This window comes from Crocuta crocuta, unplaced genomic scaffold (assembly GCF_008692635.1).
Source record: "Crocuta crocuta isolate KB4526 unplaced genomic scaffold, BGI_CrCroc_1.0 scaffold266, whole genome shotgun sequence".
Taxonomy (NCBI): domain Eukaryota; kingdom Metazoa; phylum Chordata; class Mammalia; order Carnivora; family Hyaenidae; genus Crocuta; species Crocuta crocuta.
This window is the reverse complement of record NW_027531005.1, coordinates 1,037,072-1,063,046: the sequence shown is the minus strand read 5'-3', so window position 1 is coordinate 1,063,046 and position 25,975 is coordinate 1,037,072. Positions and strand designations below refer to the sequence as shown.

The 25,975-nt window shown below is 49.5% G+C and overlaps 2 protein-coding genes across 5 annotated transcripts in view; both read right to left on the bottom strand.

The window, feature by feature from the left end:
• SLC13A4 (solute carrier family 13 member 4) overlaps positions 1–10,372 on the bottom strand; it is a 44,544-nt gene extending 34,172 nt beyond the window's left edge. The window contains exons 1-3 of one of the 4 annotated variants that reach the window (XM_077770666.1): positions 10,355–10,372; positions 9,543–9,744; positions 4,247–4,375 (exon numbers count right to left, since the gene is read on the bottom strand). In XM_077770666.1, coding sequence (XP_077626792.1) covers positions 4,247–4,375; positions 9,543–9,641 — 228 coding nt within the window. In that variant the 5' untranslated portion in view covers positions 9,642–9,744; positions 10,355–10,372. Of the gene's footprint in view, positions 1–4,024; positions 4,199–4,246; positions 4,376–9,542; positions 10,321–10,354 lie in introns of those variants that run through there. The other 3 variants (XM_077770665.1, XR_013336730.1, XM_077770667.1) reach the window with 3 other exon arrangements.
• Positions 10,373–11,637: 1,265 nt separating this feature from the next.
• FAM180A (family with sequence similarity 180 member A) overlaps positions 11,638–25,975 on the bottom strand; it is a 16,738-nt gene continuing 2,400 nt past the window's right edge. The window contains exons 2-3 of the mRNA XM_077770794.1: positions 16,846–16,946; positions 11,638–15,381 (exon numbers count right to left, since the gene is read on the bottom strand). Of these exons, the coding sequence (XP_077626920.1) occupies positions 15,037–15,381; positions 16,846–16,946 (446 nt within the window). The 3' untranslated portion in view covers positions 11,638–15,036. The remainder of the gene's footprint in view (positions 15,382–16,845; positions 16,947–25,975) is intronic.

Genomic DNA, 25,975 nt, shown 5'->3' with positions numbered 1-25,975 from the left:
GGTCCTTTTCACACAAACTGTTAACATTCATCCCTATTAAACTTCATCTTGTCAGTTCCAGGCCATTGTCTCATCCTGTCAACATTGATTTTTGTCACTGTACATTAGTTTGCCCGTCTAGCTTGGAGTCATCGGCAGATCTGATAACACGCCTTGTATATTTTCATTTGAGCTCTCTCTCCGGTCCACTGCCAGTATGTTACTCAAGATTCTTTAGGTTCTGCTGTTGGGCCAGCACTCCAGTTACTCAACTGTGTTATCATCCAGCCCACATGGGCTCCTTTGATTGAGAAATTTTTTTTCCCCTGGAAATTTTGAAGGCTCCAAAGAAGAAGTTAATTTGTATTCAACAGCTTCTGTTTAAAGGGCTGGGGAAATTATAAAGCCTTCTAGAAAGGCCTCAGTCCACAAGTGGTCAATATAAAAGTTGGGCTCTTGGTGGGGTAAATTTCACTTATCTAGAACATTCCCTCTTGGGGAATTGTGTGAATCCTCTGCAATGCCTGAAAACAAGGCATTATTGCATAGGTCTTCAGTGTTTTCTCATTTGGTTTGTGCCTCCTCTGTGTTAGAATAGAAACTTCTCAAGGTCAGGAGCCATTTCTATCATTTTTTTCTATCTCTCTGCAGCAAGACCGAGAGAAGGAAGTCTGAGTTTTGCACACAACAAACTCTTAACATTTGCTGACCATCAAATCATCATCGTGAAAATTTACCATCTATATGCATACATCCAAGCAGACAGTAGGAAACTCAAACATCAGCTGTGACATTCAAGAGGGCAGAAATTAAGTGTTTCATTTTCGTCACCTTCAGGGTACCTGTAACATCCCATACTACACATGGTAGACACAGAACTCAAAAAATATTTTTCTGAATGTTGAATGAATAAACATGAGGGACAAAAGCCATGGTTCCAGAGTCATACTGAGCCTATCCACACGCCTTCCCTTAGGTGGAGGGGACACTATTGCCACACCATCAAGGTGTCTACCTTGCAACTAAGACCATTAACTGAGGGTCAGTGCAAGCATAGCCCATACTGCATCCAGGCCATAGACACCATCAATCCTAGGGGCTGCAAATCTTTGTGGAGAGAGGACATGGCTACAGTAAGTTTATCTTAGGTATATCTGATGTGCCACTTAAGCGATAAAGACACCAAATAGACTCCAAGGGAAGGAAGCAACACTTTTAGCTGAGGTCTTTGGAAAGGCTTCACTATAGAGGGTGATTTTAAATGTGGAGGGAATTGGAGAGGACTCCAAGTCAAGGCAAAGGGCTAGGCAAGCACAAAGTGGGTTTGGGGAGTGACAAGTAGGTGATTTGTCTGCAAAGGGGACTCCTGAAGACCCCCAGACTGCCTGCCTTTTCCCTGGGAGCCAGGGCACATGCTGGTGTAGGGGTGTGACTGCTGGTTGTGGATTAGGCGTTTGGAGTGGGTTTCTATCTGCAAAGTTTGGTGACTCACAAAGGATCATAAGCCATGTCCTCCACTTATCGGCATTTCCCTCTGATCTGAGTTTAAAAAGCCAGCTAAACAGACTCTATCTGGCTTAAGATGCTTCCTGTAACCCAACTGTTAAATATCATCTCCAGCCAATGCCACTTTATCAGACAGATAGGGTAGGATTCTTCACCTCAAGTAGTACGACTTGCGCTCTGGCTCCTCCAGTGTTTTCCATCTCTAGCCCCAGCAATAACGATGCCTAATCCTTCATCTGACAGTCTTCCTTTTCTCCTCACAAGGTCACGTTATCCCTTAAACCACTGACTCAACAGAGCCTTGTAGGTTTGGCTTTCCAAGGGGCGGGCCCTTGGATGAACGGTTGCCTAGCAACATCTCTACAGTGCTGAGGTGCTGATTGGACCGCCCCTCTGGAGGATTCCTGCTTCTGGCAGCCCTTGGAGAAATAGGGACATCATCTACTTCAAGGCTAGTGTGCTGTTGACTTTGAGGCTGCTTGTAGTGAAATACAAAAACAGAAATCTTTAATTAATAGCTCACTTTAAATGCTAAGATTCAATTTTTTCTGTAACGTCACTCTTTTCTCTGCCTTCTGTTTTCACTCCCTGACTCATTCGCTTTTGGTTTCTCGCTTTTAAAGAGAAACGTGCAGAATAAGCTTAAACACTTTTCTTAAGAAAAATCATTATTTAAGGTTGGTTGTTCTTGGGGTGCCTGGGTGGTTCAGTCAGTTGAGCATCTGACTTTAGGTCAGGTCATGATCTCACAGTTCGTAAGTTTGAGCCCTGGGTCAGGGCCTGTGCTGACAGCTCAGAACCTGGATCCTGCTTCGGATTCTGTGTCCCTCTCTTTCTCTTTGCCCCTCCCCTCCCCTCTGTGTCTCTCTCTTTCTCAAAAATAAATAAACAGTAAGGTTGGTTCTTTTAGGCATGCAAACAGACCAAACTACCTATTGTTTTTCCCACAAAGGAAGGGGACGCACTGGAGCAACCCCCGGTGATTTGGGTTACACGCTAGCTTTTATATGGGTCCCCAGATGTTGGATTTGTTCCCATCTCCAAGGAACAAAAGCACTGCTGATGGTTAGGAGATTCTATTCTTTTGGGGAAACTTAAAGCTACTATGGCTACGCATTGTCCCCAACCCTCTCACCCCAAAACTAAAATAATACAGAATAAAACAAACAACCAAGACCAAAACCCCAAACACCCCAAACACAAACAAACAAACAAAGCACTGGCCAGTTGAGTCCATCTGGTAGAAAGACAATCTATTCAGGTGAAGTCAAGCATAACAATTAGCGGATCGCCTAATTCTGTCTTTGGACTTCCAAAACAGTTCTGTCTCTCATGGTTACGGCGTCCCATAGGTAGGCCCAGCTTCATTATTTCTTCCTCACATCACACAGGAAAAGAGATGCAGAGTTCTTAGTAATAACTCCCCATGAAGCTACTTTATGGAATGTCTTTCTTCTGGCATAGCAGGCAAGAATATAGACTTTGAAATCTACTAGATAAGAGTTTGAATCCAGTTCTACTACTTTGTGATCTTGAGTGAGTTTCTTAACTCGCTGAGCCTCTTTCCTCATCCGTAGAATGGGAATATTAACCCCCACTGGTAGAGATCTCAGGGGTATTGCATAACTGATCTAGTACTCCCAGTATAGTGCCTGATACCTAGCAGCCCAGCAGACATCAATTCCCTTTCATTTTTCTTCTGTGCCTCTGTCCTTAGTCTCTGCCATTCAATCTTTATTAGAAACTCGAATCAGAGACCACGTGCTATAACAAGAGTCTAAATAGAACCAGGTGTTAATGAACGAGGGCCATCCTTCATCTTGCTTCTGGGTTCTGGTTGTGTTTTTCTTCTTTCCCACTTGTGGTAGGTGTGAGTGTTTGCCCTGAATGCTGACCACAACCTGGGCTTGGAATTTCTGTTTGAGTTTTTTGTTTTTTTTTTTTAATGTTTTATTTATTTCTAGGAGAGAGAGAGACAGTGTGAGCAGGGGAGGGTCAGAGAGAGAGGGAGTCACAGACTGAAACAGGCTCCAGGCTCTGAGCTGGCAGCCAGCACAGAGCCCGATGCGGGGCTCGAACCCACGAACTGTGAGATCATGACCTAAGGGAAAGTCAGACGCTTAACTGACTAAGCCTCCCAGGCGCCCCCTGTTTGAGTTTTTAAGAAGGCCATAGAGAGAGTCGACAGAGAAGGCAGGTTCTAGGTAGACAGCAGTCAAGGAAGCAATATGCAGTAATCTTGAGTTGGGGAAGAAGGAATGGAATTTTTCCTTTTAGGGGAAGTGTACGAAAACATTGTCAGGACTCAGGAAAGCATGGTAAGTCTCTCTGTCAACAAACATTTATTGAGCACCTACTGTATATGGGCTCAGGTTTATAAGATTCCAAAGACCTGGGAAACTGATTCCTGCCTTTGAGTGCTTATGCTTTAAGTGGGCATACAAAAGACTGACAAAGGTCAACAGCAGGTTACTTGTATGTACCAATCACACAGTTCCTAGAGGGTTTCAGGCCAAAGGAGCAATTGGATGTGACTTACCAAGTAAGGCTTCCTGAAAGAGACAGTCTGAAGGATATGAGGGTCATGGGAGAGGTACGCAGGGTCTGGAGCAGCAGGCGCAAAGGCTTAGTGCTAAGAAAGTGTTCCAGAGGGTGAATAACGCCCCCTCCTCAAGTGCTCTGTGACTGTCCCTTCACCCTGAGCCCACTTTCACCGGCCCGGCGGGGACCCGACAGGGGGCTGGGCCACAAGCGGTCTAACCTCGCTGGATCGGAGGACTCCGAAGAACGGGTAGAGGAAGGCAGGCACCAGGGCCGCAGCTCCGAGGGGGACCGCCTCAGACACCCAGTACACGGCGGTCACGATCAACACGTAAGCACACGCAGCTTCCTGGAAAGGAAGGAAGGAGAATGGGCCATCAGTCACAGGGACGGCCACTGCTGCTGAGAATCCAAACAAGACCCCGGGCGGAGGCAGCTCGTACCCAGACTCAAACATGGGCGCCAGGGCAGGGCCCTGGGGTGTGCAGAGCCGGCCTTGGAAGGGGCCTGTGGTAGATACGTGGCAGGGCCCACACTTTGGTGTGTGAAGTAATGGCTGCTCCTTGGGTGGACCAGGGCCTGGCACGTGGTTTGCAGCAGGGTGGCCGCCAGACTTACCATGTCCCAGCTCTGCCCGTTCTTGAAACTGTGCAGGTTGGGGACCCCAATTTACTGTAGTGTCCAGACCCGAGATCAAACCCCTTAAAGTTGGAGTTCACAGCTTTAACATGGAGCACGGTAATTTGGTGTCGAGTTGATTGGGCGCAGATGTTTTTGGGGGTGTTGAAAGTAGGCATCAGTTTGTGTAACCAGTTCATATGTGAGCTCTGAGACTGGCCCATTTGGGGGCTGGATAATTCCTTGCTGTAGGGGGCTGCCCTGTGCATTAAGACGTTTAGCATTCCTGGCCTCTACCCACTGGATGTCAGTAGCACCTCCCCATTCGGACAACCAAAAATGTCTTTAGACATTGCTAAATGTCCCTCGGGGTGGGGGTGGGGAAATCTGTCCCGGGGGGAGAACCATTGCCCTGGCCAATATCTGGTTCTCGTTGCTCTGGGACTTCATTCCACCTGCCTGACGCCCAGAGAAGCAGCCATGAGTCATAGGGAATAAAAAGTGCTGTCTACCTGGAAGGGAAGGGCTGGAAATTTACCGGAGTTTTTCCCAACCCCCTCCCTTTGCTGGCTGTACAACATCTGGGTGCACAGAATAAAAAAGCACCACATTGTATCAACAATGGGCCCTCCTTAACTTCAGCCTCTAGTAATTCTGGTTACTCAGAATGATGCTGATTAAGGGTGCTGAGAAAAGTCGCTGGCTTACTCTTGGGAGAGGTCACTATCCAAGGGCCCCAACAATGGACCTGGAGGGCCACTGTGTAGAAGGTCCAAGCTGGCTGTGTGTTCTTCAATTTATACATAGTTCTAAACCATCTGGGCTCCGGTCTGACGTGCCCTGAGGCTGGCGGGTGGTCAAGAAACCTGACAAATCTTGTTCTGTTTATCTCTCCCTTGGATTCAGAACAAGCCTCCTCAAACTCTTGCACAAAAGTTACAAAAGGTCGCCATGATCAGTGAGGGGCGTCAGGAGTGATTAACCCAGCTTGGCTGGATAGGACCTTGCTCCCTCCTGATATGCATGGATTACTGTCTTGGGGTTTGGGAAATGGGAACTGGGCCCAACAGGTGTTGACTGTAGCTCCCGCTGAGATTTCCTCTGGGGCCAAAAGATCAGAGAGAAGTTAAAATGTTTGGAAGTCACTGATAAGACAACAGAATCAGTAAGGGGGGTGCTGGGGGTGGTGGAGGGCTCCATTGGAAAATAATGCAATTTAGAGACATACCCCCTTTGTTGCAGAAACAAAACTACCTAAAGACGTTCAAAGCCCTTTACCCCACTTGAGCCCACTTGTTTTCATCTCTTTTCTGAGAAACAGAACAGTCTTAACTCAGCTGAAGATAAAGAAGACAGAATATCTGTCCCTCACTGAGAATCTTCAGTCTTTCTTGTCATTACAGAGTCGCAAATTAAGGTGGGTGGGGGGAAGGGGCCGCAGGGGGACAGACGGAGAGAAAGAATGATAGACAGAAAAAGCTTTCTACCAGGCACCATTTTAGTTTGAATTAGGAGGATTTGGGTAAGCCAAGGTAAATTTAGGAATTAGAATGGGTTGGCTTGGAGGAAGTCAGCAAGCCACCTTCATCCAGAATTTTTTTCAAGTAGGCTCCATGCCCCACACAGAGCCAAAACTGTGACCCCGAGATCAAGACCTGAGCTGAAATCCAGAGTCGGATGTTTAACTGTCTGAGCCATCCAGGTGCCCCTTCATCCGGCATTATAAGGAACAGGATAATCTACCATCACCATTTTTTTCCCTGGACTTTCCTCAGAGCAGAAGAATGGCCAAGAGAAGGTCTCCAGAGGGACTTTAAATATTTTTCACCCACTCCAGCCATGGAGTTTACATAAACTTCCTTTTGCTCCTTCTGAACCTTCTCAAAATTCAATGGGCAAGCTGATATTTAGATAACCCCAAATACTCTTATGAGGTTTGATTATAGGAATCCTGGGATTCCACATCCGGCCAAGGTCTGGCAGGTAGCCATTTTAATATTGGTTGAGCTGCACTGGGTTCCTTGGTTGACTATCAGGTTTTTCTTAGCTACCTATCAGAGAGAATACTCTGGAAACCCTCGATCCCTTATTGCTGCCACTAGTCCACAGGTATGTATGCGTTGATGAGTATTCAGGCAGTGCCTTCAAAGGATAGCGTTGCTGGCTCTTTTTTGCTTCCTTTTATAAATAAAGCAGGGAGCTCAAAGCCTCCGAAGTGGCATTTCCCCACATTGGATGTTTCCTGACTCTGCCACCAACTGACGTTTGCATCCGTTCCTTTTCCATGCTGTTCGATCACCTCACTGATGTTCCATTCCAGCTTCACTGGAAGGGGCTTGAGGTCTGTTTATTTGCTGTCATAAATGACGGTGAGGCCATTCTGCAGTTTAGCCTGGGGCTTGGGCGGGACCTTTGTCCCACCAGGGACCCTGAAGCAGGGCTAACTTATGGACAGACTCCCCACCCCCACCCCACTGCCCATGCCCTTCTTTTCTGTAACGTGGTAAACTGAGTCTGGGCCCCTGGGCTTTAGAGAGCTGGGCAGGAAGAAAGGGAAGGTCCTTCTAATCCTTCCTAAAACGTAGCTGTGGCTTGTCACTTTGAAGAAACATCAGAACAGCAGGCCAGGAGCCCCTGGCCAGGCCATGTCTCTCAGCTCCAACCCAGAGCAGACAGGCCCATTTAGGAATACTGAGGATTAAATATCAGAACCTAAAAAGTTTAATACACAGGAGAAAGAATGGGTCAGAGACGTTCTACGTGTTGGTTTGTGCTCGCTGCGGGCACCGGCCACCTCAAGATGCTCTTATGTCCTGGTAGAAGAAGAGCAGAACTCTTGTTGACACGGTGACACGCAGAGAAATCATCTTTGCAGGGCAAACTGGGTAAGCGGCAAGCACGCTTTGTCCGGCTCAGAAGGCATTGGCCACTCGGGGCTCCAGCTAGCTGTCCCCAGGGGAGTCAAAATACCCACCTTCCGCTAACCCATGTGCGCTGGCCGGGAAGCCCTGAGGTAGTGTTATGTCGACTTTCTTTTGCACCCCCACCCCACCAGCCCCAGGGGTACTGGGTAATATCTGGAAGCATTTGTGGCCATCATGGGGTGGGCAGTGTGTGCTGCTGGCATCTAATGGGGAAAGACCCGGGGGGCTGCTGAATACCCCACAATCACAGGACAGCCCCTCCCCACAAGACAGAATTATCTGGCCCCCAAATGTCACCGACTCAGTTTGACAGAAGGGACCAGGTCAGGAAAGGGCCGCATCTTTTGGCCTCAGTAAGTCCAGCTTTAAAAATTCTCTTCGAAAATTCCTTATGGATCCAAACAGAGCCCGGCTGCCCTTCCTCTTTTAGATAGCACCTGTCTTCCGTCGAATTTGTAGACTGTTTTGCTTACTTCAATAACTTATTTTTTTCTTCTTGTGGATGCTTCTTACTGTCCTTGGTGACTCAGAAACTCAAAGCCAGGGCCCCAGAATGAAATGTAGGCAATGCCACGCCCTAGACTCGTGGACCCCAAACACGGGGCTGACTCGGGGGGGCCACAGAGGAGTCTGATACTGCCATGGGGAAGAGGGCGATGTGTCTTTGGTTAACGCTCCCTTCAGTGCACCCTGATATTGAGCAAAAACAACAACTACAAACCAAGAAGAAAAAAAAAAATAAGAAGAAGGAAAGAAAGAAAGAAAATCAGGTCATTTGGACAGATCAGAGAATTGACTGGTGTAAACGTAGGGACACTGTCAGCAGCAATCACTGTCTGCTAATCCCAGCCTGGTGTTAATCAGCGTCTCCCTGGCACTCTGGGGTATTTATTCTAGTAAAGATTTAAGCCAGTTTGTTTTTAAGACGAGCCATTCTAATCCCCTCTATTTAACTTTATAACTCAATGTCGGTTACCAAGTTACTCAGGGAGCTGCTTGGAAAATCTCTCCCCCTCCCACAAACACGATTAACCTCTCTTAGCTTATTTTCCCCAAAGTCTTAAGGGTAGTGGCGGCAGGAGGAGGGGTAAAGCCCCTGAAAGGAGGAGAGGAAGAGGGGGAGAAGGAGGAGGGAGAGGAGGAGGGGGAGGAAGAGGAGGGAGACAGAAAGGGAAAGGAGACCAACAATGGTCTGAGAAGCAAGCCAAAGGCAGAGCCAAAGCTTTCAGCATCTCTGCTCATGCAAACCCTGTCAAAAATCAGGTCAGGGTCTAGAGTTGGGGGCTTCCGTATTTCTTTTTTATGGCGTCATTGAATGCCTCCTCTTCAAGAGCACAGAGAAAACACAGCGGATGCAAATACTCAAAGGGCCATAGGCATGGCACTGGGGCAACGTGCCAAGCTCAGCTTTGAATGTAAAGTTCAGAGGGAACTTGAGCGATTGCATTTCAAAGTGTGGTTATCAGAAGCCAGGGTGGCCAGCCACAGACCGTGGGTGGGTGGGGAGGAGCCCCCACAGCGACACGCCAGCCCCAGTCCCACGGGCAACCCCCTCCCTGACCATCCTCCCCGCCCCCCCCAAGGGTCCTTACGGGGGGGCCTCCCTCTCTCCGACTCCCTCACAGGAAAGAGGGTCACATGTGACCCCGGGCAAATGCAGGCCCAGCACCGTGTCCTTCTCCGTACGGGCACAGAGTGGGTCCCCTACGGCCGGTTCAGGCGGCGGGGTGGTGGTGTAGCCCCCATCAGCCGGCTCGGCCGCCCCTCCAAACTCACCCGGGCTGGGGGGCCACGCGGCCGGGGCCGAAAGCGGCAGTTGGGGCGCCGAAAGCATTTGAGCCTCCCCAGAAAGACACGTGCAAGCCTTGAGCCCTGGAGAAAAGCCTGTGGAGAGGCGCGCGGCACCCCATCCCTCGCGCCCCCGCCCCGGCGCCGGGCGCATGGCCGGCAGGGACAGGAGGGGACAGTACTCACGCTGCTGGGGTGGAGCACGGGCAGAGGCAGCAGCATCAGCGGCACGAAGATGACGAGCAGCAGGTTCCTCGCCCGGAGGAGGCCCTGGAGCAGGCCCATCGCGGAGCTCCGCGCCCGGGCGCGCCGCCAGGGGCCTCCGGCGACCGCTCGGTCCGGAACAGACTTCTCAGAGCCTTCGCGGCTTCCAAGAGCCCTCTCTTGTCTTGGGGCAGAAAAGGAGGGCAGTTACAGCTCCTGTTTGCACAAAAGGCTGGGCTCCTCGCCTCCTTGTTTAGGTGGGACTGGTGAGCATAGTTTGGCGCCCGGCAGAAGGGGAGCGATGCAGGACGATGAGCCGAGGCATCCTGGGGCCCCCACCCCTTCGCGTGGCCACTGCTAGAGTAGCTTCATTCTAGGGCTCCGCAAAAGGCCCCCCTACCCAGTCAAGACCACACTTCTGGGGCTGCTGCTTAGCCTTGGAGAAATCATCGAAAGGCTTTTAAAAAAATTAAAAACACCGAGCGCACAGAGTGGTCCCCTCCATCACTTTCCCCCCTCTCTGATGGCCTGTTTGGGGAGGACCGGTCTCTCCCCTGCCTGTGCTTGCTGAACCCCCCTCCCTGGACGCAAGCCCCCCAAGTTTGTCAGCGGCAGATGCAGACTTCAGAGAGGGCTGCTCCTCTCTCTGGCACCTTAAGTCGGTTCAAATTTCTTTCCTTCCAATGGGTTTCCCACTTATAATTTGCTTGAGCCTGGGCCTCCTGAGCAGGGGAAAGAAAAAATCCCCAGGACTTTGCCTATCTTCCAGGGACAAAATCTTGCTGGGGACCCACCTTAGCTTGCCTTCACCTATGGGAAGCCGGACAGGAGGCAGCAGCCCCGCCCATCCCTCAAAGCCAATCAGCACCTTGGAAAGAATGCGGCCGTATCTCTTCCAAAGGCGGCTCTTGATTGGTCCCAGCAGGGGCCTGCTGAGTCCGCAGAACTCAGGCAAACTTGCAGAGCTTATTTTTGTTTCTCAAACATCCTGGGGGCCCGAGTGATGGTCATCATGGTAAACATCATCCCACTTACGCAGAGCTGATCCCTGGGTGGGGGTGAGGGGGCACTTACTAACCGGGTCCTTGGGAAGATGTGTTTGGTGGCAGGGAGAATACGAAATAATCATTCTGGGGAAATTTGCCCGCACAGAGTGTACAACATTGCGCCTTTCAGGTATCCCTGGTGACAAAGATCATTTGCTTCAGCATCGGAGTGAGTATGAATCATCTGGATCAGCAGAGGGTGTTAGCCTATAGGAAAGATCGCAGACCTTTTTAGGGAGAATGGGAATAGACTTATCTCTGGATAAGTCTAGATGACAGTCTCCTTTTCAAGGCTCTTGATGCCCAGATGTCAGCGGTCTTTCTGGCCAGAGTAGGTGTTCACATACTCCTCTTTGAGGCTCATTACCAGAAGAAAAAAAAAAAAAGAAAGAAAGAAAGGAAAGAAGCAGAAAACTTCCTTTGGCTGGTACGCAAGGAGGTGGGAAGGCAGGGAAGAAGTTGAGGAGTTCAGGGTCAGGGCCCTAGCAGCTGTTGCACTCCGGAATTTCTGCTGCTTGGAGATCAGGAGAAGTTGTCAGCCTCTTTTCTCAGAAAGGACATGTGGATAAGGTTACCCACGTTTCCCTTAACTCACAGAATGCGAGAATGAGATTCTATGGTCAGCAGCAATAGACCCGTTGGAAATGATCCCCAGGCTAAATGTAAAATGATTGGGGGAGCGACCCCAGAAAACCAATTCTTCTTGACTTCTAAGGCAGGTGCAATTTCGGATAGCCCAGGCTCCTTCTGAGGTTCTCTTGCCATTGTAGGATGGGCAATGAGGACCTATCTCTTTAAATGCATGTTAAAAACTGGCTACCATATATATTACATTCGGGCCTCACTCTTGTGATGAACTTGTAACTCAGAAAGGCAATACCATGTGCATGACGTTTGGGTGGCAAATATTAAAGAGGCTGAATCATAATAAACAGCTGTGGAAATCAACATCCACTTTTAACCCATGGACCCCTTCGCATTCCCTGGCGAGATAATCTGACATAACAAAGATTGCATTGAGCCTCGTAAACTCGATCATGACATTTTTATTACACCATAAGGAATAATTGTTAAATAAAATTAGGGAAGGTGAGCAACACAGTAAGGCCAGTAGCTCTCCTTCAGGACTCTATCCATTTTACAGATGAAGAAAACATTTTCCAGGATATTACATTTAAGAAACATAAGGCGGATTTCACTTATATGAGGTATCTAAAGTAGTCAAACTGTTAGAAACAGAAAGTAGAAAGGCAGTTGCCAGACACTGGCGGGGAGAGGAGAGAGGGGAGTTATTGTTCCAGAGGTATCGTTTTTGCAAAATGAAAAGTTCTAGAGATCTGTCGTAGCACAATGTACTTACAGCTAACACACTGAAACACTCAGATGGAACATTTCACGTTATGTGTTTTTGCCACAATAAAAAAAAATGGGAGACATTGAAATGGGTTGGGAAACTAGGGGGCGCCATGTAAAGACATTTAACAAGTATTTCATTTTAGATCTGTTCACTGGTGGAAATATCTTCTGACTGATTTACCAGTGAGGTGATGCTCTTTTCGATTCAAGGAGAGATGACAGGGGAATGGGGGTTTCAGCCATACAGATGTTTCTCAGTGTCTCTTGAGTGACAGCAGAGGTAACCCCGAGGATTTACCGACGCTAGAAGAAGCTTCCAGAATTTTTAGATCCTAAAAGTTCCCAGCAGTATAGAAATGGCAGAATCAGTCCCATAAGTTACAGGCAAATTTCTGCTACAGACACCACGCCCCACACAGTATTCTTTCTACGTGTAAATGTTACAAAATGTGATCTGGCTGTGATGTGGTGTTACAGTGTGGCATTAATGAGGCAAAATGGGACAGTCTTTTTCCATCCAATGTACTGTTTCACTGTTCGCCGAGCAGAGTCGAGTCGGTCTCTGGTGGTGCTGGTGAGCGGTCTCTTTGACCTTGCACGTAAGTGAGGTTATTGTTATAAAGTTTCTTGTGGTAAACAATTAATTTGTGTTCAGCCCCAAATGGTATTTAATAGCGTCCTCGAATTACTGAAAATGAAATTTTCATTTGTCTTTAAAAAGGTCATGCCCTTCTTGTTTCTTTTTTTTTTTTTTCAGTCCTTGATTGCCACATAAATACGTACCTCAATTTACAGGTACCAAAGTGCCTTTAATTTTGCTACAGGGTGAATGGACTTCCAGGTTATCGCTGGTCCTGGGAACCTTCCTCCCATGCATGAATCTCCTACTACTAGGAATAGCCATGAATATCATAACATGACAGAGAGGGACAACCAAGGTGGTCTTTCTATCCAGTGATTTAAAAAAAAAAAAAAAGGCTCCTAGATCCATCCTGATGGGGGTGGAGCCCCGGGATGGGATGCAAGACTCTGATGTCAGGGTATGTATTGCACAATGTCAAAGGATTGAGGTCTCTGCTAACCTTCTCCCCACCCCACATCCAGGCAAAGTACAAATAGTGAAGGCAGCCGTGAGGCTAATCTGCCTTCTGGGAAATCTCAGCCCTGTACTTTGACCTTTGTTTTGGTCAGACAGTGATCCCCAAAAGGGGCTGAGGACAGTGAGCATCAGTGTACAGGCAGACAGAGCTAGAGCGAGCGTAAGTCAACTGAAAGAGACTGGGAGGTGCCTCAAGAAGTGGATACAAAGATAATCAAAATTGGGCCCAAAGAGAAAGCAGAAGAGACACAAACCATGTCCAAGAGAACGTGTAATATTAGAAAGAGAAAACTTAAACCAAAGCATACAGCAGAGACTGCATTTGAGGGATGTAAAAGAGCGGTATAATCAGGAAATGAGAACCAGACAGACTGACAGTCATTGATCTTCTGAGCCCAAGAACATCAGGATTTTTTCCATGCTGTGTTTTTCTCTGATGATGAATACCTTCTTCCTACATCCCACTACTTCTCCCAAAAGGATTATGCAACTGCAAAGCAGTCACTTACTCAACGTTTTTAAAAAGTGCAGACCAACTTTAGGCCATCATCAAATGACAATTGTTAAATACCCGTGTCAGATTCAGATTTAGCTGGATAAGTTCTCACTCATTCAAAGATTAGACCTCTTGCAATGTTAGCCTCCACAACCCAGCTGTCAATCTAGAGACCCGGTGAGGAATCCATATGAGAGCCCAGTGCGTTCTGTTCGCAGGGATCTTCACCGACTAACTACGATTTAACACAGAATTATGACAAGCCTCACCGCTTTGTTATTTAGTTGGTAGCAGCCAAAATCAGACACATTGCAAAGGGCAAGTTATGTTGGAAAGAAAGAAGAGTGCACTCTTACAGTCTCACAGTGCAGAAGGCAGCAGAACGCACACCAGACAGAATTAGCAAAGCCTGGGGGGCCTTCTGGGATTGGTGCAAATAGTCTGGCAAACCCCTTAGGTCCCCGGGTCCTCCCTGTAATATTTCACGGCTGGTTCAGTGATCATGGAACTTTCAGAAGTTGAGCAATCTTAGAAGTAAGATAATCCAATTCCTTCATCAGAATGTTTCAAAGACACTAAATAAAAGCTCAAGATGGCTTGTACATACAGTTTAAAAAGATAGCCAGTCAATATTGCTAAAACAAAAGTTCTGGCATTTGAAAGGGTAAGTCCTGTTGTCTAAAAGAAACATTTTTTGGGGGGGCACTTGATTCTCTGATGATGCTAGCTAATTTTAGCAGCCAGATAGACAGGCATGGATATTGATGCCACCTCTTCATAGGGTGACCCTCTCTGCATCTGCTGGTTTTCTCTGTTCGGAAGACAAGGTCTGTTTGCGGCTTCTCTGTGAGACCCCTTCATGCTTCTCCTCTGTATTAGATAAGCTTTCAGAGAAGAGACAAGACAGATAGGCCCTAATGTTACTGATTTTCTAACTGATTCTTCTTGGTGACGTTTGGAAAAGTTGAGAAGTAGACCTTTGGCTACCAATGTATTTATTTGGCTTTAGCTCTAGGTTTTTGGTTTAAGTATCTTACTGTGTAGAACCTTTGGAATGAGGTTCCTTCGGCCTCACGCCCTGATCTCTGTCCCCCAGCTTCCTGCCATGCCCAAACCTCTGTGCTGTCTCCTCTGCTCTGTCTTCACCCTAGGGTGCTTTTGGCAGCCCCTCAGTGATGAAGGGCTGAGTGATATCTCAGACTTCTGCATGTCACCAGGCAAATCTTGTGGCCTTTGGAGGCATCTTGAATGACCGCTCTAGCCCTTTCTTCCAGCCCTGGTCACAGAGTGTGATCAGATGTGCATGTCAGGAAACTACAAGGGGGCAAAGGGCGTGGGGTGACTTATTTGATCTCTGCTACTCTGAGCTGGTGGCATGCGCTTTGTTGCTGGGCTCTGTAAATGGAGTAGAGGATGAAGAGTGTTTGGATTAATGTGTGTGCTGGGCCCTGCTCCGTGGTCCTGGCGTGGGCCGGTCCCTCAGGGAGACACTCCGGGGCCTGAGGACCGCATCAAGTCGTGCCTCAGGGCCTGGAAGAGGCTAAGGAGGGATTGGGCCCAGATGTCCTTCTGATGCCCTTGGGACAGGGCTGTGCGGTAGGCCGTGTAGGCCAGGGTCAGTGCTGTTCTTTCAAAGTCCTCTTTCTTGAGGACACCAGGGTTGCTGGAGAGGCTGGCGCTCAGCCGGCGGATGTCCGGGATGTGCTTGGGGATCACGTCATTGCAGATGATGCGGAAGTCAGAGGCTTTCCTAAGCGAGGAGAGCTCCTCGTCCTTGATGGAGATCTGCAGGTCAGGGCTGATGTCAAGTTCAGCTAGCAGGAACTGGAGAGAGACATGGACGTGGAAAAACATGAAGCATTCGGGCTTCGTTGGGGACACGATTGTATTCATTATCACGTGCGTTCATTTAGGGAGATGACCGAGGAGAGAGCTTTGGAACCCAGGAGAACTGGGTTCCACTTCTGACTTTCCCACTAGCTGGGTGACCCTGGATGAGTCACCTAACTTCTCTGAGCCTCATTTTCCTCCTCTGTGAAATGATTAGTAACAACAATACTTCCCTGGGAGATTGCGAGAAATAGGTAAGACGAATATGGGCAACGTCTGACACTGTGCCTGGTACACACTGGCTAAGTGACTGACTTATTGTTACAAGTGTCCTAGACCAACCCCTTTCTCCCTCCCACCCACCAAAGATCTTCTAAAGCATGAGCCGACTGTTTTGGGCAATTTAAAACCAGAAGCTGAATCTGAAGGATGCAGGGAATAGTACTAGGCATTAAGTGGGGATTAATGAGAGATTTGTTCTCATTTCGCACCTGTTCTGTAAGTGTAGGGTGGGGTGGGCCACATGCATCCCCTGCTCAGGGCCAGGCTCATATTAGGAACCTAGTAAATACCTCTTGGACTCTGAATTCTAACTTCCTTCTCTGTCTGTGACTCCCCCAGGCTCTAATCCACCCTCCATCCTGTTCTCTGCTGTCTTTCCAGAGCAGATCTGTTCACGTGACTCCCAAGTTCAAGGCTTGGCTGAGTCTGATCCCCGTGGCAGGATCTGAAATCTCTCCCTCCTCCCCCGCGCCAGCTCAGCTGCTTGGCTAAGGTAAGCCGTCTCTTTCTTAACCAGACAGTTCTGGTACGTGGCGGATGTAGGAGGACGTCAAGGGAGGAGGGAGATTTTGGAGATCATTGTGCTTCCCCATGTAACGGTTGAGGAGCTTCAGCCCCAGAGAACAATGGTGGCATGTGCAAGGTCACACAGCTGATGGTGCTCCTGGAATTTCCCCACTGAGGAGTCTAAGCAGCCTTGGGGGGAGGGTTTACCTATGGTCTGGAGGAGGAGTGGGGTTTTAGCAGCAAAGGTGAGCGAGGCAGAGGAAGAGAGCCTTCACGGTGGCCCCAGACTGTCAGAAGCGTGTAGACACGGCTCTACGGAGACCACCGGGGTGGCTCTGCCTGAGGACCGCTGAGCCTTGGCTGGGGGGCGCTGCTCTACTCTGTAGCTCAGGTGCTGTCGTGGCACCTCTGGGCCAAACGGAAATCTCGACTTTTGCCTCGACTGATACCATCATGTGGGAAGCGGCGGTGGGGTGCGGGGGGAGGTATACGAGGAATACCTTACTTTCAGGTGGGAAGGATTCGATGAATCCACAGATTAGTCCAGACCAGGCCCTATGACAACATTGGCCACTCATTTTCAGGGACCTTGGTCCCTTTGCCAAACATCATAGAGAAGGCGCAGTGCCTCTTGCGTGACTTGAGTTGACCACTTTCCTGTCTGCCTACCTCGTAGAGCAGTTCTACTTCCTCCAGGGAGCTCTGCAGGACGGGGTTCAGTGGCAGGGATGAGGACCTCTTTGGCCGATGCGCGGCAGGAAAGAGCGTGGCTGCAAGAGACAAGAGTTAGCTCGAGAGGCTGCTGTGTACACTTGGCCTTCTCCCCCGTGGCTGACCTGGAGGTGGGCCGGCCGGTCTTGAAAGTGACTGACTCCAAGTGGTGGCGGACACGGAGCAGGGAGAGGGGACAGTTGACTCTGGCGCATCTCAGAGGGCTCCCAGGCGTGTCTGACGTTACTCTTTCAGACCCGTGATTTCAAACCTGGCTGCTCCTCAGAATCATCCCAGAAAGTTTTGAGAAATATGTAGGTCTAGGGATATGTATAGGATAGGGAATTTAGGTGCAACAAAATAAAACAGAACAGAAATGAGCGGACAGCCCTCCATGCTCCCCCACCCCCACCCCAATTCAACAAATGAGTTCTCTAATAACACCGTTCCCTTTGTCGGTATGAAACGTGGGTTTATGTTTAGTGACAACATTTTTTAAAAAATTTATTTCTGAGAGAGAGAGAGACAGCGTGAGCAAGGGAGGGTCAGAGAGAGAGGGAGCTACATGACCTGAGCCGAAGTCAGACACTTAACCGACTGAGCCACCCAGGTGCCCCTTTTTATTTTTTTAAAAATTNGGCGCGGGGCTCAAACCCACGAACCACGAGATCATGACCTAAGCGAAAGTCGGACGCTTAACTGACTAAGCCACCCAGGCACCCCTGGGTGCCCCTTTTTAAATCAAAAAAAAATTTTTTTCGAAGTGACAACACTTAATCGGAGGGTCAGACTTCTGGCTATTCCCCAGCCATCTGAAATAGAGCTGCCAAGACTCTGAACACAGGTGACAAAGGAAAGGCAGAGAGCTGCCACCAGCCCCTGACACTTGGCCCTAGGGGTGTGTGCAGCCAAGCTTAGGGCTTCCCCCAGGAACTGCCCCAGAGATGCATTTGATATACAGCTGATGACTTGCCAATGTTGTTCTTTGGAGATAGTGCATTTGGAAGTGGTACCTGGGTGAGCTGCTTGGTGGAGTGGGTAGCAGAATGAGGAACTGACAGAGGGCAGGTGAAGGAGAAGACAGACTGTGACAGGGTATGGGAATAATCGTTATCAATTCCAGGTCTCCAGGATGGTCTCGGGTAGGACCCAAGACAGCCCCGTTCACCCCACAGCCCCACCTTGTACCGGGCACTGCGCAGAAATGCTTGCTAACCCTGCTGCCTGCGAATAAAAGAAGGTCCGTACCTCTTCTTCAAGACACTTGATAGTGACCTGCCAGGAAACAGGGTAACTAACTGTAAAAATCCAAGAGGTTTCAAGCTAACTAGCACCCACTGGAGTTGTGCAGTGCACAAATTGCATCACTGTACATGACCGCTCTCCTTCTTGATAATGGTGCCCTGGGAGCCATCAGCTAAGAGTCCAGGGATGTCCAGTGTACTGTGGTTAAAGAAGTAGCGAACTGCATAAGCATTTTAGAAGGTTTTCTCTTGGAAGTGATAAAAATGAAACATCTTCAATGTAAAGGACATTTCCTAAAAAGCTCATTGGTAAGAATCTCCCACTTGATGGGCTGACTGACCAGCTCTGCTTCCCCAGAGCATTTGGGGGAGAGGAGCCTAGGAATTGCAGAGCAATATTTCCTGGCCCAGCATTTTCACAAAATTTGTTTTCTTTGCCCATAAAGTGCCAGCTTCCCACGGAATCCTGGATTTTAGGGCTTGAGAAGGCCCTTGCCCCTGTTCACGCACTGCCTCTACTTGTGGTTTCAAGGCGGGGGCTCAGGAGAGTGAGGCACCTTGTGACCTTGACTGCCAATTAGAGTCACCCGAGGGGCTTTAAAAAATACTCGTGCCTGGGTCCTGATTTAATTGAACTAGGGCACAAAGGGGACTGGGCGATTTTTTTTCAAACTTCCTTGAATGGCAGCTTCTTTTTTTTTTTTAATATATTTTTTAATGTTTTATTTATTTCCGAGAGAGAGAGAGACGGAGAGAGGGAGGGAGGCAGCGTGAGCAGGGAAGGGTCAGAGAGAGAGGGAGACAAAGAATCCGAAGCAGGCTCCAGGCTCTGAGCTGGCTGTCAGCACAGAGCCCGACGTGGGGCTCGAACCCATGAACCATGAGATCATGACCAAGTCGGACGCTTAACTGACTGAGCCTCCCAGGCACCCCTGGGGAGCACAGAATTCTGAAAGATGGACCCCTTCCTCCTTGCTGTTCTGTTCCACACGCTTCCGCTGCATTCTGCTGGCTTCCTCCCACTTCTGACAGTGTGTGCGTTGGGCAGGGCTTTCCTGGGTGTGGAAGGGCAGCGGCCCTGGGCCGACATGTTGGAGGCTCGGCCCCAGGTCCGACTTCCTGTAAACCAGGCGACGCCTAGAGAGGATGAACCCAGCTTCACAGAGGTGCCAGAGGCGGTGAGTGAGAAATAAGCCATGTCTGGTCCGTGTCAAAATATTTGGGTATAAAGTTAAGTATGCAGTCACTCCAGATGTTCTTGTGTCGGACAGTGAAGGCTGGACTCTGGTGCAAGTGAAAATGGCCAAAGCAGGAGCTGACCAGCTCCCAGAGGTATATGTGTGCAAGGCTTTGACCTAGACTCTCTCCCTCATGGTTAGACAAATAGTCCCGTTTTCCCAGGAAGCCCTTCCCTGCAACCCCACTGTCCACCGTCCTTTATTATTCCGTATGTCCTCAGCATCCGTTCTACACATTGTTGGGCTTCAAGGGAAGGCTCAATATATATTTGGGGATGATTTTCAAAACAAACCACGCATTTTTTTAAAAAAGCCCAGCAAGGGGCACCTGGGTGGTTCAGTCGGTTAAGCGTCTGACTTCCACTCAGGTCATGGTCTGGAGGTTTGTGAGTTTGAGCCCCGCGTCGGGATCTGCGCTGACAGCTCGGAGCCTGGAGCCTGTTTCAGATTCTGTGTCTCCCTCTCTCTCTGCCCCTTCCCTGCTCGCGCTCTGTCTCTCTATCTCAAAAATAAATAAACATTAAAGAAGAAAAATTAAAACCCAACAAAAACAAAACAGCCATGGAGACTCTTCAGGCTTTGCTGGGGTTTTTCCTCCTCTTCCACCTCTCCCCCGACATTCATGGAGGTCATTGTAAGGCTGTGTCCTCACTGGGAGCGATTAGTAAACAGCTTGGGACAGCAGTCTTCACAAGGCCCAGGGGAGGGAGACCCGAGCGCCCCCCACTGGATGGCCATTAGCAACAGCACCTTCTCTGAAAGGGGACAGAAGGGAGCAGTGTGGGAAGCTCCAGCCCGGCAGAAGGGTCCCGACCCCCTCCTAGGTGCCATCTGAACGTTGAGCCTCAGACAGGAAGGCTACGGGGACAGGTTTGTCAAAGTCACTGCCTTTACGTGCCTTTTGCTTGATGTAAAACTGGACCAACTTGTTTTCTTCTTCTCCGCCCAACACACCCAGCCCACTTTTCCAGCTATGTCTTCAGGATGCGAATGTGCCCACAAGGACCACTCAGTGCCACCAGGGGACATCAGAGACTTCCACGTCTCCTTGCACGAAGGTCTTCTGTATGGCGGGTCGCAGGGCAAGGAGACCATGAGCTTCTCCTCCATTCCCTGACTCCCCGGACAAAGGAGCCTTTGGGGGAAGTTGAGGCTCTGTGATACATTGGACAGACCAGCACAGAACAAATGATTCACTTGCTAAAGGTTATGCACGTGCACTAAGACAGCCCGGGAACTGAATCCAGAGATTCGAGAGTCATGTGTTGCGCCATGTTCCGTCCATATCTTCTGCCGAGAGACATCTGGACTGCAGACCAAAGTTGTTAAAATGTGGAGCTCAGAGACCGTAACTGGGCATGAGGCCTCTGTGTGCTTTGTGCTTTCCATACACACCTGGGGAGGTAAGTACTGACGTGCTATTTCATAGATGGAGGAACACGGAGGTTAAGAGACTTGCCCGGGCCACCCGGTTTGTTTGCCTTGAGATGGAGATTAAACCCAGACCTCGCAGGCTCCCAAACCCAATCTCGCTGATAGGGAGAACAATGCTATCTTTTTGTAGACGTATCGGCCCAAAGACTGGGCTCAGGAAAGGATAATGTAGTTAATGATGAATATATTTGGTATAAAACAGATTCTGAAACGGGCCACACATAATTCTAAAAATTCTCTAACTTTGACTTGTAATAACATGATACGCAAAGTCAAATTATTACAGGCCCGTGATCGCTGTCCTACATAGACCCTCAACTCCTTGGCCGTCTCTCTGTTCCTTTGTGGCCATGTGGCAAAATTACACCCCATCTCTTCACCTCTTCAACTGCTGAACCTGTTCACCCAAAATGTGGCCAGAGGAAAACACGTCCAGGTTAGACACGGTCTCCCTTTGAATTCATGATCGTTATCCTCACGTGGGCTGTCCGACCATTACCCGCATTTCTCCGTCCCTCTCGCTTGGTTTCACACCTTCTGTTCTTTCCATAAACCAGACGTCTGGGTCTTGTCCACACCCGACTGGGTCCGTGCTCGCATCCAGAGCCCACTTCTCCATGTGGGGGTGCGAAGTCTCCAAAGACCAAGGCACTCAGCCTTGCCACCTTTTCTCCCCTGCATCATTAATGAACTCTCCCCTCCTTACTGGGTCTTTCCCATCAGTCCCCTCCTTACTGGATCTTTCCCATCAGTCCCCTCCTTACTGGATCTTTCTCAATCACTTGTCATTACGTCTTCTGTCTTAAAGAAAGAAGCCCCTCTTCACGGGCTGCCCTTCCTTCTCAACTACCTCTTCCCAGTGCGGAGTCCTGGCCTCGGCTTCCGCTCTCTCCTGTCTTCCAGCCAGGCTCACTTCCCTGCTGACCTTCAAGTTCATGTTCCAGACCCGAAGTCCGTCCCCCCGGCCATCTGCAGGCATCGCCTTGCCCATTCCTAACAGCTGTGTCTCCTGACTGTGGAGCCTGTCCCCACCCCAACACACACACACAGACACACACACACACACACACACACACCACTCATCACTCACACACACATCACACACCACACACACACCACTCACCACTCACACACACACCACACACACCACTCACACATCACTCACACACCACACACCACTCACACACACACCATACACACACACACCACTCATACACCACACACCACTCACACACACATCACACACACCACTCACCACACACACACACACCACACACACACGTACCACTCACACACACACACCACACACACACACCACACACACACGTACCACTCACACACACACACCACACACACACACACCACACACACACCACTCACACACCACTCACATACCATACACCATTCACACACCACACACACACACCACACACCACTCACACACATAGCATATACACGCCACACATACACACACCATGCCACACACACATACATACATACCACACATCATGCACACACACACACACACACACACCCCACTCATCACTCACACACACATCACACACCACACACACGCCACTCACCACTCACACACACCACACACACCACTCACACATCACTCACACACCACACACCACTCACACACACACCATACACACACACACCACTCATACACCACACACCACTCACACACACATCACACACACCACTCACCACACACACACACCACACACACACCACTCACACACCACTCACATACCATACACCATTCACACACCACACACACACACCACACACCACTCACACACATAGCATATACACGCCACACATACACACACCATGCCACACACACATACATACATACCACACATCATGCACACACACACACACACACACACCCCACTCATCACTCACACACACATCACACACCACACACACGCCACTCACCACTCACACACACCACACACACCACTCACACATCACTCACACACCACACACCACTCACACACACACCATACACACACACACCACTCATACACCACACACCACTCACACACACATCACACACACCACTCACCACACACACACACCACACACACACGCACCATTCACACACACACACCACACACACACCACACCACACACATACCACTCACACACCACTCACACACCACTCACATACCATACACCATTCACACACCACACACACACACCACACACCACTCACACACATAGCATATACACGCCACAATACACACACCATGCCACACACACATACATACATACCACACATCATGCACACACCACATACCACGCACGCACACATACACCACACATACAACCCCACACCATATAACACAAATGTACCACATACACAATCACATACATGACACCACGTACACACACAATACCATACACACACAACACACATACAACCCACACCATATAACATGTATGTACCACATACACACACCACACACACACACAATACCACACCAACACCACACATATCACGAACACGCAAATGCTCTCACACACACACACACACACACACACACACATCTTCCCCACATAGCCCTCACACACCACACACCACACACACACACACACACATCTCCCCCACATAGCCCTCACACACACACACACACACACACACACACACACACGTCTCCCCCACATAGCCCACCTGCTTCGTCTAGTCGACCCCGTCTCTCTCGGTTGCTCAGGCCAGAAACCTCGGAGTCATTCTTGACGTGTCTCTTTCACATCCTACATCCAAGCAATCAGCAAATCTCATCAGCTCTGCCTTCAAAATATGCCCGGAGTCTGGCTACTTCTTGCAACATCTCTCTGGACCCCTGGTTCCGGCCCGGAGCGCCTCTCCTGGTGGGGTCTCTGCTTCCATCCCTGGCTGCCTCCCTCATCTATTCTTGCAACCACTAAACGGAAAACGTGGGTCAGATGATGTCACTCCTCTGTCCAGAGCCCTCAGTGGCTTCCATCTCACTCAGAATGAAGGCCCGAGATCTCCAGAAGGGCTACCAGGCTCTACAAGACTTGACTTCTTACTACCTCTCTGAGCTCACTCGTTATTCTCCCTGGGCTCACGCCATCCCTGCCACAGGCCTCGTCACTGCTCCTTGGGCATGCCACACCTGCTTCACAGGGCCTTTGCACTTCCATTTCTTCTGCCTCGAATAAGCTTTCTCCAGCAACTGCATGGCTCATGCCCTTGTTTCCTTCAGGTCTTTTGTCACCTCTTTAGGGAGACCTTCCCTGACTTCTCTATTTAAAAGTATAATCCCCTATATTCCATCCCTAGTTTATTGTCCTCAAACCAGATGTCTTATTTGCATGTGTTTATTGCCTGTTTCCCTCACTAGAATGTCCGCTCCCTGAGGGCCTGGGATCTTGTCTGTTTTGTTTGCAAGCATCCTGCCCACAACTGTTGAATGAACGGGGGATCATTAACATTAACTACTCTTGTCACGGCCCTCCAGTCTTTTCAAACAGAGCACTTTACTAAATCCTTCTTTTCTAACAGGATGGTTCTAGAACTTATTTGCAATTCCAGGTGCCGGCTAATTATCAAAAGGTACATGTGGTCTCCTGTCTCCTCTACCACACCCTCCCGTTCTCTCTGAGGAGTGCCTATCCCTGCCTGGGAGAAGCTACTTTTTTTTTTTTTTTAAGTTTATTTCTTTTGAGAGAGCGAGCGAGCTAGCATACATGTGAGTGGGGGAGGGGCAGAGAGCGAGAGCGAGAGCGAGAGCGAGAGAGAGAGAGAGAGAGAGAGAGTCTCAAGAAGGCTCTGCACTGTCAGCACGGAGCCTGACGTGGGTCTCAAACCCATGAACCATGAGATCATGACCTTTGTTGAAGCCAAGACACTTAAGCATCTGAGCCACCCAGGCGCCCCTGGGAGAAGCTGTCTTTAATGATCTCAGTCAAGGCTGGTACCTGTCTCCCCCTGTACCTTGAGCCATCCGAGCTTTCTCACGCAGGCATGTAGACAGAAGTCCCCTTACGTGGAAGAGCCTGTCATGCTTGATAGAACAGGCTGGTTTTAACGTTCACCATGATTTCCACATAACTGGACACAGCATTGGTACCGAGAGCTTGTTGGAAAGGATTCAAACTGCACACCATATCAAGCCAAAATACAGCCATATTTTTAATGAATCAGTGGAAGCAACTCAATGGAAATGGCAGTGGGTGTGGAAGGAAAAACCCTCTCATTTATAAAAGATCTTTTGTGAGATCTATTGATGTCATTTACTTTTCTGCTCCTGGGCCAACCCTTTAGAAAGCCAGTGCATCCTGAGCAGGCCAGGATCTGGCCCCATGTGTTGGGGGTCTCTGCGGGACTGTTTCTGAAAGGGCTAGACTGCCCCAACCCCCGGGGAGGGGGAACTTAGGGCTGCCGGGAGCACCCCGAGGGGATGCGGGAGGGCTGGCAGACTCCGATGCCATGGACCTGGGGTGGGTGACAGAATCCAGCTGTGTCCTTCCAGCTGAGCCATCTGGGGCTCGTCAACTGCTCCCTCATCCTCTGGTTTCCTTCCCTGAAGATGGTCAGCATAGCACCTGCCCGTGGAGTTACTGCGGCTGTGCCGGGTGTGCTCAATTATGCGAGTCCTGTTAGTCAGTACTCATTGAACACGGATCACAGGCCCCTCCCTTCATGGAACATTCGTGATCGAAAACACGTGATTGAAAACACATACGAAAAGGGACACCTGAAAATGATGTAAATTCCACCAGATAACTCAAGGGCCATCCTTCCCTTTTAGCCTGATTTTAAAATAATCATTTACGTGTATTTAATAAAAAATATATACATTCCTTTTTTTTTTTTTAAAGACTGGTTTCCTCCCCCCCCCACCAACCCCCAAGGTGGAGTTCTGATGGCCCTGGGGGTGCAGGGAGTTGGGTTTCCGGGCTGGGCCGGCCTCTAACCACAGGTGAATCATCACGCCTGTCATCGGTTGGTGGGGCCCGATGGAACAGCCGACCGGGCTGGCGTGGAGAGCCGTGTCCCAGAGCCGAATCCTAGAGAGCGCTTGTTGGGAGAGGCCAGGAGGATGCTCGGACAGCAGGGTGTGTGCCTTCTGGGTTTATTTGTACATTTCCACTTGGGGGCAGGGGGTAGGGGAGGGTGGAGGCCAGGGT